The 16033-nt window shown below is 44.6% G+C and overlaps 1 protein-coding gene across 1 annotated transcript; it reads left to right on the plus strand.

The window, feature by feature from the left end:
• The first annotated feature begins 3918 nt into the window (after window positions 1–3918).
• dldh (dihydrolipoamide dehydrogenase) lies at window positions 3919–10753 on the plus strand. Its single transcript, XM_078557431.1, has 11 exons — window positions 3919–4112; window positions 4302–4595; window positions 5066–5126; window positions 5258–5515; window positions 6476–6536; window positions 7640–7770; window positions 7899–8068; window positions 8180–8396; window positions 8880–9672; window positions 9793–9907; window positions 10093–10753. The coding sequence occupies exons 1-11, from the start codon at window positions 4038–4040 to the stop codon at window positions 10096–10098; spliced, it is 2181 nt and encodes a 726-aa protein (XP_078413557.1). The 5' UTR covers window positions 3919–4037; the 3' UTR covers window positions 10099–10753.
• The last annotated feature ends 5280 nt before the right edge of the window (window positions 10754–16033 follow it).

A 16033-nucleotide genomic window follows, 5' to 3' on the forward strand; every position in this document is an offset into this window, starting at 1 on the left:
ATATAACACGTATCAAGTGCATAAGACAATATCCTTTTTTTCAGAATTGTGATCCATTTCTAGGACATAAATTCCAGTGCACTTTTCTCCCTAATTCATTCTCTTTCCATATATATATATATATGAAATAAGCTGCAATATATTCAGGTTTGTTACAGGGCTCCACAACACTGCATCTGCGAAGGGGCAGATTACACTTTGCTTCCTTGCAAACGACGGAAACTTTGAGATTCGGTTAGATGACGAGGTGCTGAATAAAGTAAGCGAGCCGATGAGACTGCGTTAAAAATGTGTGCCTTATTCATGAATCATACGAGTTTGATATTCTTGTAAAACCACGTGCTGTAACCAATAAACGTACTTTCGCCTGTATAGATTTGTTCTCCTAATTCATCATTAGGGGAGGGAGAGGGAGTGGAGGGGGAAAACATCCCTTAGTAATGGACCTAGTAAGCCACATGTCATTCGTCATACCGTTACAGGTTCTTAGCGGTTTGCTTTGTGTAACTGGGATCGGAGGACCGCATATTGTAAGTAAAGTCATACAGAGACATGCCATTTTTTAGTGGGATAACGCCATTTGGTAGGAACAGATGGCCGACTAGCGGCTGACCGCATTTGAGGCGTGTCGTACCCCCTTTAGATCGAATCCCCCAAGGGCTCCTCTTGTCTTGATAATCAATGAAAATTAAACTGGGAAAAAAAAAAGCGCCTGAATAGTTGGACCTCGAGTCCCCAACGATGTGTCCTCTTTGTTCCCTTAGTTACTGGTGGGCAGGAGTTAAACTGCAGCAGGCTCCAACAGAACCGCTTTAGTTAAACAGTCTCTCTGTCTCATTCCAGCCCCAACCAACCACCAACCTCCCCCCCTCCCTCCTCCTCTCCTCCTCTCCTCCCCACTCCCCTCCCTTCCTCCTCCCCTCCTGGAACCCAGGCTTAAGCCAGAGGAGGAGGAGAGAGAGAGAGAAAGGGGAGCTTTCTGCCTGATTTCACGAAAACAGAATCGCGTGGCATGAATTAAGGCTGAATAGAATAAGTACAGTGCGAAGAATTGCCATGTTTTAGTATGCCTTTCAGTTACGCTTTGCTGCAGAATCGAAAAATCTGTATCATGTCACTTCAACAAACGCATGCTGGGGGGAGGGGGGGGGGTGGGGGTGAGGTTGAGAGAGAGGCATAACTTTTTTTTGTACATTTAAACCCATGCGCGTGGAACTTATTTACACTTGTATATTTAACGAAAATTCCAATGCATTAAGGCTTTTTTTTTTGGTAACAACGCGTAAGCCATGACGACGTGTGCGCATTGTAAATAAAGATTTTGTTTTTAAAAAAAAACAAAATCTCTTCGCCAGACACCGATTGGGGGAGGAAAGAGCATCATCTGAATGACTTGTTGCATCCTTTACTCAGAGTGCTCACCCATCCAGGAAGGTTCCATCACACCCCTGGCTTTTTTCTTCTTTCTTTCATTAACCTCTCTCTCCCCAAAGTCAATGTTTCTGCCTTCGGCCATCGATAAATGCAGTTGTTTGGGGGTTGGGGAGTTGAGGGGGGGGGTCTCTCAAACCCCCATCTGCATGTCCCGAGGATCAGAAATCCCGTCGGACGAGCCTAGTCTAACGCGGCGGAGAGGCGTGCGGCGCTTCCACATGCACATGAACTTTTCATGGTCACCCACACACGCAATGTATTTATTTAATATCTGAGGTAAATGTTCCCCGGGGTAATTGAAAAGTGAGCAACACCGAGAGATCACTGCAAACCCTTTGACAGTTTGATGTTTTCCCCTGCTCTCAGCTGTTTATTAAGCGATGTTGGACGAGACAGCTCTGTTTACAATAAAGGAATTTTTTTGCCCTGATTGTTGGATGAGTAAAGTTTTTTTTATAATATTAAACGGTCGCGTGTGTGTGTTGGTGTCTGTGATAGTTTTGTAACATTTAGAGAGAGAGAGAGATATAATGAGCTGGCGGTTGGTCAGTTGGTCAGTCTGTGTGTATGTATGTGTGTGTGTATGTGTGTATGTGTGTGTGTATGTGTGTGTTTGTGTGTATGTGTGTGTGTATGTGTGTGTATGTGTGTTTGTCTGTGTATGTGTGTGTATGTGTGTGTTTGTGTGTGTGTTGGTGTCTGTGTTAGTTTTGTAACATTTAGAGACATTTATAATGAGCTGGCGGTTGGTCAGTTGGTCAGTGTGTGTGTGTGTATGTGTTTGTATGTGTGTGTGTGTATGTGTGTGTTTGTGTGTGTGTTGGTGTCTGTGTTAGTTTTGTAACATTTAGAGACATTTATAATGAGCTGGCGGTTGGTCAGTTGGTCAGTGTGTGTGTGTGTATGTGTTTGTATGTGTGTGTGTGTATGTGTGTGTTGGTGTCTGTGTTAGTTTTGTAACATTTAGAGAGAGAGAGATACAATGAGCTGGCGGTTGGTCAGTTGGTCAGTGTGTGTGTGTGTATGTGTTTGTATGTGTGTATGTGTGTGTGTGTGTATGTGTTGGTGTCTGTGTTAGTTTTGTAACATTTAGAGAGAGAGATATATAATGAGCTGGCGGTTGGTCAGTTGGTCAGTGTGTATGTATGTGTGTGTGTGTGTGTGTATGTGTGTGTTTGTGTGTGTTGGCTGGACTCAGTACAGGGCCAGGGCGCAGATATTGTTGCAGGAGGGGAAGACTGCGTGCGCCAAGGGGAGCTGTTCCATTGTAGGGAGCAGGTGCTTGCGAGCATTAACATACAGCTGAGAGAACACAATGAGCCGCCTTGAGCTGAACAATACCAACTGCCGTAATGACAGCCACGCGAACGACACACACCCACCAACTTTTTTTTTTGAAAAAAGCCACAGCTTTATAGAAACACGCACTCCCCCCACCCCCAAACACACACACACACAAAATCCACAAATTGTCCTAACTTTTGTAGGATGACTTCAAGTTTCCCCCCACCCACCCCCCCTTCCCCCCCCCCCCTTCCCCCCCCCCCCCCCAACCCAACCATCCTCCCCCTCAAAATTTCTGTTGACAAAATAAAATAAAACTCGCGGGAAAAGTCAGTCCAGGGTAGACTTTCCAACTCGCCTTCCCCTAGTATGTGTGTAGCTATTCGGTGTTAAGTGATACATGGTTAATTAAGAAAGGGGAGATGCTTGCGCGTGGGGTTTTTTATTTGTAGATGTATTTTTTTTAACTGGAATTTAAATGAGATTTGTGTGTGTGTGTGTGTGTAGCGGGTGCATTGCCCATTTTACAGTTCAGTGATCATTTGGCGATCTATTGAGGAGGGTGAAACGGCCCCTTTTGTGACAGCTCGCCAGATTGGGGGGTCGAACAATCTGCATATCATTAGGAATGCAGAGCCGCTGCGATATATAAAGGCCAGACTAAGCGCCCGGTGCATCAGAAGTTGTGCTGCAGATCCCAGTCGAAGTGAATTAGAGAGGACGCGCGCGTGTGTATGTATATATATCTGTGTGTGTGTGTGTGAGAGAGAGGCAAACCAACAAGATAAAACAACCCCAGAGGACTAAAAGGGACGACAAACAGGACCTGACTTCCTACAACACAGCAGCCTAGAACACCAGGGTCCTCGCCCTCTCTCTGTTGGGCAGTTTAAACAGGAGCAAGAATTCCCTGTCCGTCCCTAAATAATAAAAAAAAAAAATCCTGGGATCGTCTCGTTTTTGCGAGTTCTGTTTGGAATTAAAACCCCGAGCATCTGGCACAGAGCGAAAAAAATAACCACACGAGAGAGGGAGCGAGAGAGGGAGCGAGAGAGAGAGAGAAAGAGAGAGAGAGAGAAAGGAGAGAGGTGTTAGAACAGCGCCCAGTAACCCCACCAGTGTTTCGACCGATCTCTCGGCTGGTTTCAACCTCTTCCAAGCAAGCGACCCTCATTGAAAAGAGCTGTCAGTCATTTAAGGGAAGGGCGGTTCTCTGTAGACGAGGAGCAATCAAAGGACTTGAGAGAGCAAAACAGAAACATTCTCAGTGGATTTGGGAGCGGTGAGGTTCGGCCGGCGCTTCATTCAACAGAAGCTTGATGAGGACCCTGTACCTAGCAATGGCACACCGCAGCCTGTGTCTGTTCATCACACAGCTCGCTATACTCCAGCAGGTAAGGCAGAACTGGGACTTGTTTCCATTTGTACCTTTAAACAATTACCCACTTCTGAATCTGGCTGCATTATTATTCCAACTGTCCTTTTCTCCCTCGCTTCCACACACTCTCTCTCTCTCACCCCCACCTCCCCTATATAAATATATATATATAATATATAATATATGTGTGTGTGTTTTTTAACAGGCCTTTTCCTCTGGGGTATTTGAGCTGAAGTTACAGGAATTTAATAACCGCAAAGGACTGAGTGGTAATGCGAATTGCTGCAAAGGCGGCTCGGCCTCTAACTACGGCTTGCCTTGCGAATGCAAGACCTTCTTCCGCGTGTGTCTCAAACACTACCAGGCGAACATCTCCCCCGTGCCGCCGTGCACTTACGGAAGCGCCCTCACCCCGGTCCTGGGCTCCAACTCCTTCTCCATCCCGGACGCGGAAGCCTTCAGCAACCCCATGCGATTCCCCTTCGCTTTCACCTGGCCGGTAAGTTGCGGTCTCATTCTCAGGATGGTCAAGAGTTGAATGGCAGTGTTTGGGGTGGAGGGGAGGGGGAGAGAGAGAGAGAGAGAGAAGGTGGGGGGTACTGGGGGTGGTGGTGGGGGTTGAGGGCAGTTTTCAGTCCCTTTAGGGAGAAACGCCACACTCTGGGAGGGGGGAACTTAAATGATGTGGGAAACTTCTCAGACCCTAACTGGGAATTTTCAGCTCAGCGTGAGATTCCAAACGGCCTCATCTTACAATGTTGTGTGTGAAAACAGTGGAATTAAGCGTCAAGACGGATGACAACTGCAGCCTCTGCTAATATCCTACACTGAGATTATGGGGACACGAGAGGATCCTTTAACCTTTGCGACACCGAGATAGTGTGTGTCAGTTAACTTGATCTCAATTCCTTTTTTTTTTAACCTATTTGACTGGGTTTAAATGACTTTAACTTTTTTTCTTTTAAACAGGGAACTTTCTCTCTGATTATTGAAGCCTTGCATGCGGAACCCACTGATGACTTGAGTACAGGTAACTCCCTCCCTCCTGTCTCTCTCTCTCTCTCTCTCTCCCCATCCCAGTTAACCCCCTCTCTCTGCTTGACTGAAGCTCCCCCCTTGAAAGTGCTTCTCTAACCGGTCTGTGTGTTTCCTGACATCCAGACAACCCTGATCGCCTCATCAGCCGCCTGGCGACACAGCGGCACCTGACTGTGGGAGACGAATGGTCCCAGGACGTGCACATTAGCAGCCGGACCGAGCTCAAGTACTCGTACCGCTTCGTCTGCGATGAGCACTACTACGGGGAGGGTTGCTCCGTCTTTTGCCGGCCCCGGGACGACGCCTTCGGCCACTTCAGCTGCGGCGAGAAGGGTGAAAAGCTGTGCAACCCGGGCTGGGAGGGACCCTATTGCACCGAATGTAAGTCCACCCTTCTTCCCCCGCTTGATCACGCTGCACAATCCCCAGGAGTTGGGCTTTTTTTTCATTGCAAATGCCAATGAGCAGCATTTAATCTGGTGTAAACACTCGTGCGGGGTTTTTGTATTAAAAAACAAAACAAAAAAAAAAATGTGTTCTAATGATTTGTTAGAAATAAAAAAAGAGTCGGGGGTTAGTGGGCAGCTTGTCTGAAACCATATAATATGTTTTTTAAAAAAACCTGGCCTGGCCCCCTGTTCCTGGGCTGCATTTCATGTGGATGTAAAGTAGCCAGTGGAAATGGCAGACCCGGGGCACAAACCCCCAACCACCACCCCCCTCCCCTTAATTCCCAGCCCCCTCCACTCGCTCATTGGGCCATCTCATGTGGGTGCCGTTAGAACTGGGCGGGCGCTGGGTCATGGTGTGTGGATTGGCGGGCCGGCCAGGCTTGCTGGCGGTAGCGTGTATTGTTGAGCCGCTCACAGGTCCACGGGGCAGCTGCGTTCTCAAGCTGAGAGGCCGCAAAACAATGGAGCAGCTGTCCTACCACAGCCAGCCTGCAAACCAGCTGTCCACTCTTATCTACACACACACACACAGCTAGATATGAAGGGGTGGAGTTGGGCTAAAAAAAAAAGGACTTCTGACCAACACTGAAAAGAGAGAGAGAGGGCGGGGGCGGGGGAAGAAGCAAAAAAAAAAGGCTTTGTGCATTCCCTTTTGTGTATGTGTGTGTTAAGCAGAATCCTTAGTGAAGAGTAAAACACTCAATTACTGGGCAAACTTATCACTTTCCACACCCAAGAAAACCAATCGTGCACTTGTAAAACTTACCCGCTCCTCAGGTTTTTTTTAAACAAAGTTATGGTTTAAGATTTGTCAGGTCTGACTGGAGTGTTGTGATTTATAGGATGTAGGACACAGTCCATCTTAACCCTATATTCCTTCCCTCTCCAGCAATCTGTCTCCCTGGCTGTGATGAGCAACACGGATACTGCGACAGGCCTGGGGAATGCAAGTAAGTAATGAGAGCTTTTTTTTTTGTTAGTTAAAGTTAACAGTACATAAAAGAGTCGGTAAATGATCTCTATCAGGTGCGTGGGAATGGAAGGCATCTTCTAGAGTTCAAAGCGGCTCATCTCCTGGTAGCTGTTAGGTACATTTTGGAAGCCTGGGAAACTCAAAGTCTTCGGGGATCATGTAGCAAAAGGAAAACACGGTTGTTAACTTAAGTTTACAGTGCCCTAGTGGGAAGTAAATTTACTATAATTACCAAGTTAAACGAGTGGATAGACCAATTATAGCAGTTCACTATCTTTCTGCTGCTCAGCAGCCGGTAGGAGCGCCCTCTGTTGGCGTCCGTTTCATTATCTGCAGAAACTTATCATCGTGTGTGCACATATATATATATACTTGTATGTATATATATATATATATATATATACTTGTATGTATATATATATATATATATATACTTGCCTTGGGCATTATTGAACCCAGAAGGGACAGAGAAATCCTTGGGATCCCCTTTTCTCTAGTGAATGGACTTCCATTTCCAGAAACTATTTTGCGATGGAAATGTGTTGCAAATGATTTCACTGTCTTAGACCCCCCCCCCACCCCCTCAAGAAAATAAACATTTGCTTTCATCTTAAGTGTTCTCTAAACTGGCATTATATCACGAAACCACAATCTTTTAGCTCTTCAATCCCTAGTGATTCAGTTAAATCAGCACAATCTTTACAATCAAACTGTTGAACAAGCCTATAGAATAGTTCTATTGCCCCCCTAAAGAGGCACAGCAGAGAGGATGGCTGCCTGACTATGTGTTTTAAAATCTCTAATTTAGGTTTTTAAATGGTGCATTTTACTCTCTGCCAGAATCGTTTGTGTGCATTATTATCATCGCGACAGCGAGATGGCATAGTTGTGGTTGTGGTAGAAATGTGCTGGGGTGGTTGTGGGGGGGTGGGGGTGGGGGGGGTGTGCAGGGGGAATGGAAATTCTACAGTTTTGGGAAGATTTTTGTTTGCTTTTAATTCTCTTAAAACTTTACATCTTTTTCATAGAAAAAGCTGACCAAAGGTATTGAGCGATTCTTCCTTTTTGTTCGATTTGCAGGTGTAGGGTGGGATGGCAAGGACGCTACTGCGATGAATGTATTCGTTATCCAGGGTGTCTTCATGGGACATGTCAGCAGCCTTGGCAGTGTAACTGCCAGGAAGGATGGGGTGGTCTCTTCTGTAACCAGGGTAAGCTGTTATGTCCTTCCTGCTCCTGTTATAAAGGCCATTTATTTTGGTTGATATTTTGTCTTCATGCTGCTATTCTTGCCACTGGCTGATTTCCACGCCCCCTTTTATTTCTCCTCTTCCTCCAGACTTGAACTATTGTACTCATCACAAGCCTTGCAAGAACGGAGCTACTTGCACCAATACTGGTCAAGGAAGTTACACTTGTACCTGTCGTCCTGGCTACACTGGCTCCAACTGTGAAATCGAGATCAATGAGTGCGATGCCAATCCCTGTAAAAATGATGGGACCTGCACGGTAAGTGGGACTGAACCGTTAAAGATAACGGTTAAAAACAAAATATAGTTCTTCCTGATGTACAGCCAGTGTGCCTGGATAACTGACCAATGGACTGAAATCTTGCCTTAGGACCTGGAGAATCACTACTCTTGTACCTGCCCACCGGGCTTCCACGGTCGAAATTGTGAACTGAGTGCCATGACGTGTGCAGATGGGCCCTGCTTTAATGGTGGAAGGTGCACAGACAAAGCTACTGGTGGCTACAGCTGCCATTGCCCTGCCAGTTACTCCGGCTTCAACTGTGAGAAGAAAATTGATCACTGCAGTTCCAACCCATGCACCAATGGTAAGCAGTAATATGAATATTCAGATGAACTCTAGGGTTATGTGTATATCCCCCTCCGACCTTACCCCAATGCCACCCACCCCATCATCACTCTAACCTCTTCATGCCCGACAACATCCGAGATCTCTATGCTCCTCAAATTCTAACTCCTTGGGCATCCCTAATTTTAATTGCTCCACCATTGGCAGCCCTAGCTTCAGTTGTCTAGGTCCGAAACTCTGGAATTCCCACCCTGAACTTCTCTGCCCTCTTCCTCTCTCTCTTCCTTTAAGATGCTCCACCTCTTTGACCAGGCTTTTGGTCACCTGCCTTCATATCTGTCAAATTTTGTCTGATTACACTGCTGTGAGGAGCCTCGGGACTTGTAACCATGTTAGAGGTGCTATATAAGTGCGAGTTGTTGTTGTTTTTGTAAAAGTCTCACCATTAAAGAATTGAAGCTCGCTGTTTGTTAAGTTTATATTTTCCTTTCTCCTTGTTCAGGTGCCCAGTGTGTCGATATTGGGAATTCCTACATATGCCAATGCCGGGCTGGCTTCACAGGAAGACACTGCGACATTGACACGGATAACTGTGCAAGAATGCCCTGTCTTAATGGCGGAACATGTCAAGATGGAGTTAATGATCACACCTGCACCTGCCTGCCTGGATTTAGTGGAAAGAATTGCAGCATCTCCATCAGTAAATGTATGAACAACCCTTGCCACAATGGCGCTACCTGCCATGAGAGGAACAGCCACTACGTCTGCCAGTGCGCCCGTGGATACGGTGGGCTTAACTGCCAGTTCCTGCTGCCAGAGCAGCCTCAGGGTCAAACCGTTATCATAGACGTTAAGGATAAATACACAGAAGCTGAGAACAAGGGGCAGTTTCCATGGGTCGCTGTGTGTGCTGGGGTTATTCTGGTCCTGATGCTGCTCCTGGGATGTGCAGCGGTTGTTGTCTGTGTGCGAGTGAAGCTGCAGAAGGGGCGGCAGCAGCAGCCCGACATCTCCAAGAGCGAGATAGAGACGATGAACAACCTCACCGACTGCCATCGTGAGAAAGACATCTCCATCAGCATCATCGCTGCCACTCAAATCAAAAACACCAACAAGAAAGTAGACTTGCAAAGTGACAGCTCTGCTGAGAGAAATGGCTATAGGGTCAAATACCCTTCAGTGGATTATAATCTGGTACACGAGTTAAAGAACGAAGATTTACTTAAAGCTGAAAATGAGCGGGGAGATGCTAGTAGCCTGGAAGCAGAGCAAAAAAGTGCTACACAGCATAATGGGTAATTAAGTAAACCAGCCTCCTATTTATTTGGTATTGTAAATGCAGAATGTTGTTTTTATCTGGGCTACTCTGTCGACTGAGTACCAACCTAACTCATGTTTTTATTTCAACCCAATAGTGAACCCTCAGAAAGAAGACGGCCAGAGTCCACATACTCTGCCTCAAAAGACACCAAGTACCAGTCAGTGTACGTCATATCTGAAGAGAAGGACGAATGTATAATAGCAACTGAGGTTTGTACATCTTTTTTACTTCACTTTCCCTTTTCACCTCCTCCATACATGAAGATGTCGATATCAGGAGTGTAACAAACTCCCTTTTTCGTAGCAATCCCTCGTTATTCAGCTATGACCTTGTTTTGAGAGTTCCACTATGCAAACCCATAGACTGATGGTAGCTGTGCTTGATTCCTTCACAGGTGTAAAATGGAAGAGCCACGATGGAAATATAGTTGCCTTGCCAAGAAGAGATTTGCTCCAGTAAACTGCTGCTCAGATTAAACTGGTTATCTGCTGAAATTGGCAAGAAGACTCAAAGGACAGACAGCAAGGCAGGACCTGTAACCCATGGACACCTGTTGCACTGCCTTTTCGTGGGCTTTTTGAAAGAAGAAAAGTCCATTGCACTACGGACAAACAGTTGCTTCCTGTATTCTTTACGTGGGCTTAATGCTTGACTAGAAAGCCTGCCCTGCCTTGAGTGTAAACTCAGGTGCAGCAAGAGACAATGTTCTTGTACTGGAGATGCAAATACTGCCTCTGATGCCTTTTTTGGACAGAAAATGTTTTCTAATTGATCAGGAGTGGAGAAGGAAAACAAAAAAAGTATTGTTTCAAGCGCTGAAATATTTTTCAAACGTATTTGTGCAGTCGATGGTTCTTGAAGTTCATTTCACATAATTTAAAATTCTGGTAAATATGTAAAAAAAAAGGCACTTCAGTTCTATGTCTATATTTTGTACATAATCGTATTTATAGAAACAGGTGCAAAAAATTATTGGAGTTGTTTGTATTGTTTTTTTGTTACTGAAGAAAAGTGTTTTATAAATATTTTTTCTAAATAAATGAAATTGGTTATAATTTTCTGATGTTTTACCCTGTTCTCTTTTATCAGTATCTTTGATACTGAGAACAAAGTTGACAGCTTTGCTCCAATTTTCTGTTAAACCAATTTTTCCTCATTAGATTGAAAAATCCAGGATCAATTTATAAATACTTGCCTATCCCAGTATTGAATTAAAAGACCTCTAGCCATTGCTTTAATTTAAGGCTTTTTAATCCCTTCAATTTGGATCAACTGTAGTAGAATTTCTAGCTTCCAAATTCATATCTTATCCGGTAACATTTGCGATTGGCATCTTGGTTATTTCAAATAAAAAGAAATGGTATAATATAACCTACTGTGTTTTGTATCCAAAACTAGAAATTCTGCACAGCATAAAACAAAATACAATTGATAAGTTCCTCGAATGATTTCTTTCCCCCCTCAGTATTCATTTCCCAGTGGAGCATCTAGTTTTTAGAGTTTATAGGTCCAAGAGCTCCAGTAAAAATTAACTGGTAAGGTTGTATAGTGTCAAAGCTGGGAAGAGGAAGTGTGGACAGGTGTAACTTTTTCATTTGAAGTGTAATATAGCTGAAGACTAAATGAGCAGTGAAGGCCATTCAAAACGGACAATATAAATGGAGACACTTGTTTTGTGTTTGGGGATAGAAGTAGATGACCTCAATTTCTGATAAAGAGGTAGGGCTGTTTGCCCCAACCTTTTTTTAAAATTCATTTATGGGATGTGGGCTTCGCTGGCCGGGTCAGCATTTATTGCCCATCCCTAGTTGCCCTTGAGAAGGCGATGGTGAGCTGCCTTCTTGAACCACTGCAGCCCATGTGGTGTAGATACACCCACAGTGCTGTTAGGGAGGGAGTTCCAGGATTTTGACCCAGCGACAGTGAAGGAACGGCGATATATTTCCAAGTCAGGATGGTGAGTGACTTGGAGGGGAACTTCCAGGTGGTGGTGTTCCCATCTATCTGCTGCCCTTGTCCTTCTAGATGGTAGTGGTCGTGGGTTTAGAAGGTGCTGCCTAAGGAGCCTTGGCGAATCCCTGCAGTGCATCTTGTAGATGGTACGCACTGCTGCCACAGTGCGTCGGTGGTGGAGGGAGTGAATGTTTGTGGATGTGTTTACACCGGGGATATTTGACCCTTGAACCTGTGTTGGCTTGATGTTTTATTTCTTTATAAATGAGGTTTTCCTGTTTAAAGGGACTGTGTTGTGCACTTGTGATTAGTAGCTTTGATTTGAATGTATACCAGCTGTACTTTTACTTTACAGTGTAAACAGGATTTGAGTTTTGGCTAGAACACAATCATTCTTTTTGTCATACTGAAAATGGTGTTCATACTCCTCTTTTTTTTGCTCTTTCATATGTTTTCTTCCACCCGCTCCTCTGCCCCACTCCAGCCCCCACTTCACTCCAGAATTATGTCCTTGTATCTGTGCTATTCTTAGGCAAATGGTACAGGAGGGTTTGCAGATAATTTGATAAATATTGCTGAATGATGCTTCGTCAAACAGGAAGGTACAGAGCTTCTGCCGGTCTTCAGATTCCTTCCTCTCCATCCCACCCTATCCTATCACATGAGCTCCGTAAACTGAGGACTAAGTCAAAACCAACAAACATTTTCCTTATGGGAAGTTTAAGTGCAATTGGCAATTGTTTGACCGATGTATGAACCTCGGCTTTCTAAGTCTTAAAAACACAAGGGATTTAGATTGTTCCTAAGCTATCCTGGGAGAGCGGATTTATAAACTCTTTAATGTGACCAAACCTAAATTTCATCCAGCAGATTCTAATTCCCGGTGTAGCAACCAAAATATAACTTGAGGATCAATGGTTTCACTTTCATATTATTTAGGCGATGGGATGTAGCTAGTTAGAGTCTTACAGTTTGAATAGAAATGAAAGTTATGCTGATTTTGTCATAATCCGTTTTATTAGCTATGATTTTCTGTTATATTCCATGAATATTCAATGATTTAAAAAAAAAATTAAGATCAATGTTATATTTTCTTTAAAAATTCTACGCTTCAGATTTATTTTGGGGTGAATATTAGGTTACATGCCACCCATTTGGAATTGTGGGGAGGAAATATGTTGGATATAACTGGGGCAGTTGGTGAGCTAAATGACTTCTCAGTTTCTTTATCCAAGACTGAGGTTACCCTTATTCGATCCTGGCAACACCTCTTACCCCTATTCTATTATTGCCCTACAACCACCACCCCTCCAACCCCTACCCTCTCCAGACACTATCTCAAGCTATGTCAGGAAATGCAGAATTCTGGAGACCTGTTGACCCAAAGGTTAACTTCCTCCTCTCCTTTTGGCTGCTGTTACCACATCTGCTTTATTTCCTCCTCGATTATTGTCTGTCTCCTCTCCTTGCCCCCATCTTTCCTGAAACTGTCAACCATCCGTTCATTTGCTTTGAGGTTTGATTTCTTCAACACTCTCCTTTCTGGCTTCCCTGCATCAGTCCAGCTCAAGCCAAAATATTGCAGCTCATTCCCTCACCAGCTCTTAACCCCACACTTCCATTACCCTGCTCTCTCCAAGTCCAGAGATTTCCAGCATGTCGAAGTCAAAATTCTCACCCTTGTTTTCAATTTGAGCCATATATTCACGCCATCCAGCTTCCTTTGTATTTCTCCAGGCTGTCCTGACTTCACATCCCTCCTTTTCTAAAACCCTCTCCTTTGTCCACACCTTCAATTCTCCAAACGCAGCTTCTTCAATTATCTCCCCTTTTCCAATCTTCAGTACCTGCTGTATCCCTTCATTCACAATAATGATTTGGAGGTTTATCCTGCACTGGAACTCTATATGAGAAATAAAGAATGTACCTGCATTTACACACTACATTTAAAACCTCAGGATTCCCCAACGCACTTCACAACCACATTAGGTACCTTGGTAGGGCAGTTACTGTTGTAATGCAGGCAATCCCAGTAGCCAATTTGCACAAATTAGGATGCTACTAGCCAGATAATTCATTCCTTTTAGTGATATTGGATGAATATTGGCCAAACGCTGAGAGAGCTGTTCTACTTTTCATCAAATAATGCTAAGGGATCTTATATGTTCACGGTTCAGGGGTTTTGTTTTAATGTCTCTTCAAAAGATGACACCACTGACAGTGCAGCACTCCCACAGTATTTCACTGAAATGTCAGCCTAGATTAAGGCTCATCTCTGGTCAACTTGCTGCCTCTGAGGCAGGACTGTTGCAAAGGTTGTAACCTTGGTCAGGACATAATGCTTGTCAGGTGGGCATGTGCCCGACCCGACCGAGTGTAAAATGACACGCGATGACATCAGGCGAGCGTCCCGACATCATCGCGCACTCGCACGATATTTTGGTCAGTGGGCCGGCGACAATTTTAGGGCCTATTAAAGCCTTTGAATTATAATTGAAAGAATTTTTTTTTGCTGCCTGCCCAACCTCACAGTTGGCGGGCAGGCGAAAAGGCCAAGCAGCCGTTGCATTTTTTAGGAAACCTCATCCACGGATGGGATGAGGTTTCCAACAGCAAATAAGAATGTAAACATTTCATTAAGAACATTCCCCGACGCACAGGTAGCGCTGAGCGCTGAAGCGCGTGTTTGACGCTGGGCGGGCCTTAATTGGCCTGCCAGCATGAAATCGCAGTCCAACCCCAACTGCTCCCGCCCAGCCCCCACCAGCCCACCTGACAAGGGAAAAATCCTGGCCCATGAATGCAAGTTGCTAATAACTCCACATCCTATGTTGATTAGAGATAATCCTGCTAAAATAATTGTTGAGTTGCTTTTTCTGAAATACATTTTCACCAAAACTGACTAGATGTTATACGCCCTCAGTAAAACAGAATCTCAAGGATCACAAAAACATCACCGTGCAGAAGGAGGCCATTTGGCCCATTGTGTCTGCACCGGCTCTCCAAATGAGCAGCTCACTTAGTGCCATTCTCCTGCCTTTTCTCCATTACCCTACACATTCTTTCTTTTCAAATAACGCTCTAATTCCCCTTTGAATGCTTCAATTGAATCTGCCTCCACCACACTCTCAGGCAGTGCGTTCCAGACCCTAACTGCTTGCAGTGTGAAAAAGTTTTACCTCATATCACTGTTGCTTCTTTTACTAATTACTTTAAAGCGGTGCCCTCCTGGTCTCGATCCTTTTATGAGTGGGAACACTTTCTCCCTATCTACTCTGTCCAGACCCTCATGATTTTGCATACTTCTATCAAATCTCCTCTCAGCCTTTCTTTCTCTAAGGACAACTGTCCTAACTTCTCCAGTCTATCTTCCTAAGTGAAGCTCCTCAACCTTGTGAATCTTTTCTGCATCCTCTCCAATGCCTTCACATCTTTCCTAAAGTGTGGCGCCAAGAACTGGACACAATACTCCAGCTGAGGCCGAACCAATGACTTATACAATTTCAACTTAACCTCTTTGCTGTTGCACCCTGAGCCCAGGATACTGTAAGCTTTATTAACTACTTTCTCAACCTGCCCTGCCACCTTCAATGACTTATTCCCATATACACCCAGGTCCCTCTGCTCCTGCACCTCCCTTTAGAGTTGTACCCCTTATCTTATATTGTCTCTCCATGTTCTTTTTACCAGAATGAATCACTTCACATTTCTCTGCATTGAACTTCATTTGCCACCTATCTGCCCACTCCACCAACTTGTCTATATCCTTTTGAAGTTCTACACTATCCTCCTTGCAGTTCACAATGCTCCTGAGTTTTGTATCATCCGCAAGCTTTGAAATTGTGCCCTGTACACCAAGATCTAGGTCATTAATATGTATCAGGAAAAGCAAGGGTCCCAACACTGGGGAACTTCACTACAAACCTTCCTCCAGCCTGAAAAGCATTCATTAGCCACTACTCTCTATTTGCTACTCAGCAAACTCTGTATCCATGTTGCTACTGTCCCTTTTATTCCATGAGCTATAACTTTGCTCACAAATCTGTTGTGTGGCACTGTTTCAAATGCCTTTTGGAAGTCTCTCTTCCTGCTGCAAACAATGGGCGGAATTTTATGCCAGCGGGATTTTATGGTCCCACCAAAATAAACGGAGTTTTAGAATGGTTCGCTGCATTTTATGGCCCTGTCCCTGTGCCCCCCCCCAACCACCAGCGAGAAGCCGCAAAATTCCAGCCAATGATGTTTACTCAGAATAGCATTCCCTCAATGCTAAGGCTTTGGAAACAGCTTGAAGACAGTGTTATTTGATGGCATGATGGCAGTCACAAACTGTATCTGAATACTCAATTAATTTCATTGTAATAAAATTCTACAGAAGGCCA

This window comes from Cetorhinus maximus, chromosome 14 (genome assembly GCF_964194155.1).
Source record: "Cetorhinus maximus chromosome 14, sCetMax3.hap1.1, whole genome shotgun sequence".
Classification (NCBI taxonomy): domain Eukaryota; kingdom Metazoa; phylum Chordata; class Chondrichthyes; order Lamniformes; family Cetorhinidae; genus Cetorhinus; species Cetorhinus maximus.

Excerpts from the sequence above, each read along its gene's own strand:
- dldh (XM_078557431.1), top strand. The coding sequence starts at position 4,038 with ATGAGGACCCTGTACCTAGCAATGGCACACCGCAGCCTGTGTCTGTTC. Across the intron at positions 4,113-4,301 it reads AGCTCGCTATACTCCAGCAG|GCCTTTTCCTCTGGGGTATT; the intron begins GTAAGGCAGAAC and ends GTTTTTTAACAG. Across the intron at positions 5,516-6,475 it reads GGGACCCTATTGCACCGAAT|CAATCTGTCTCCCTGGCTGT; the intron begins GTAAGTCCACCC and ends TTCCCTCTCCAG.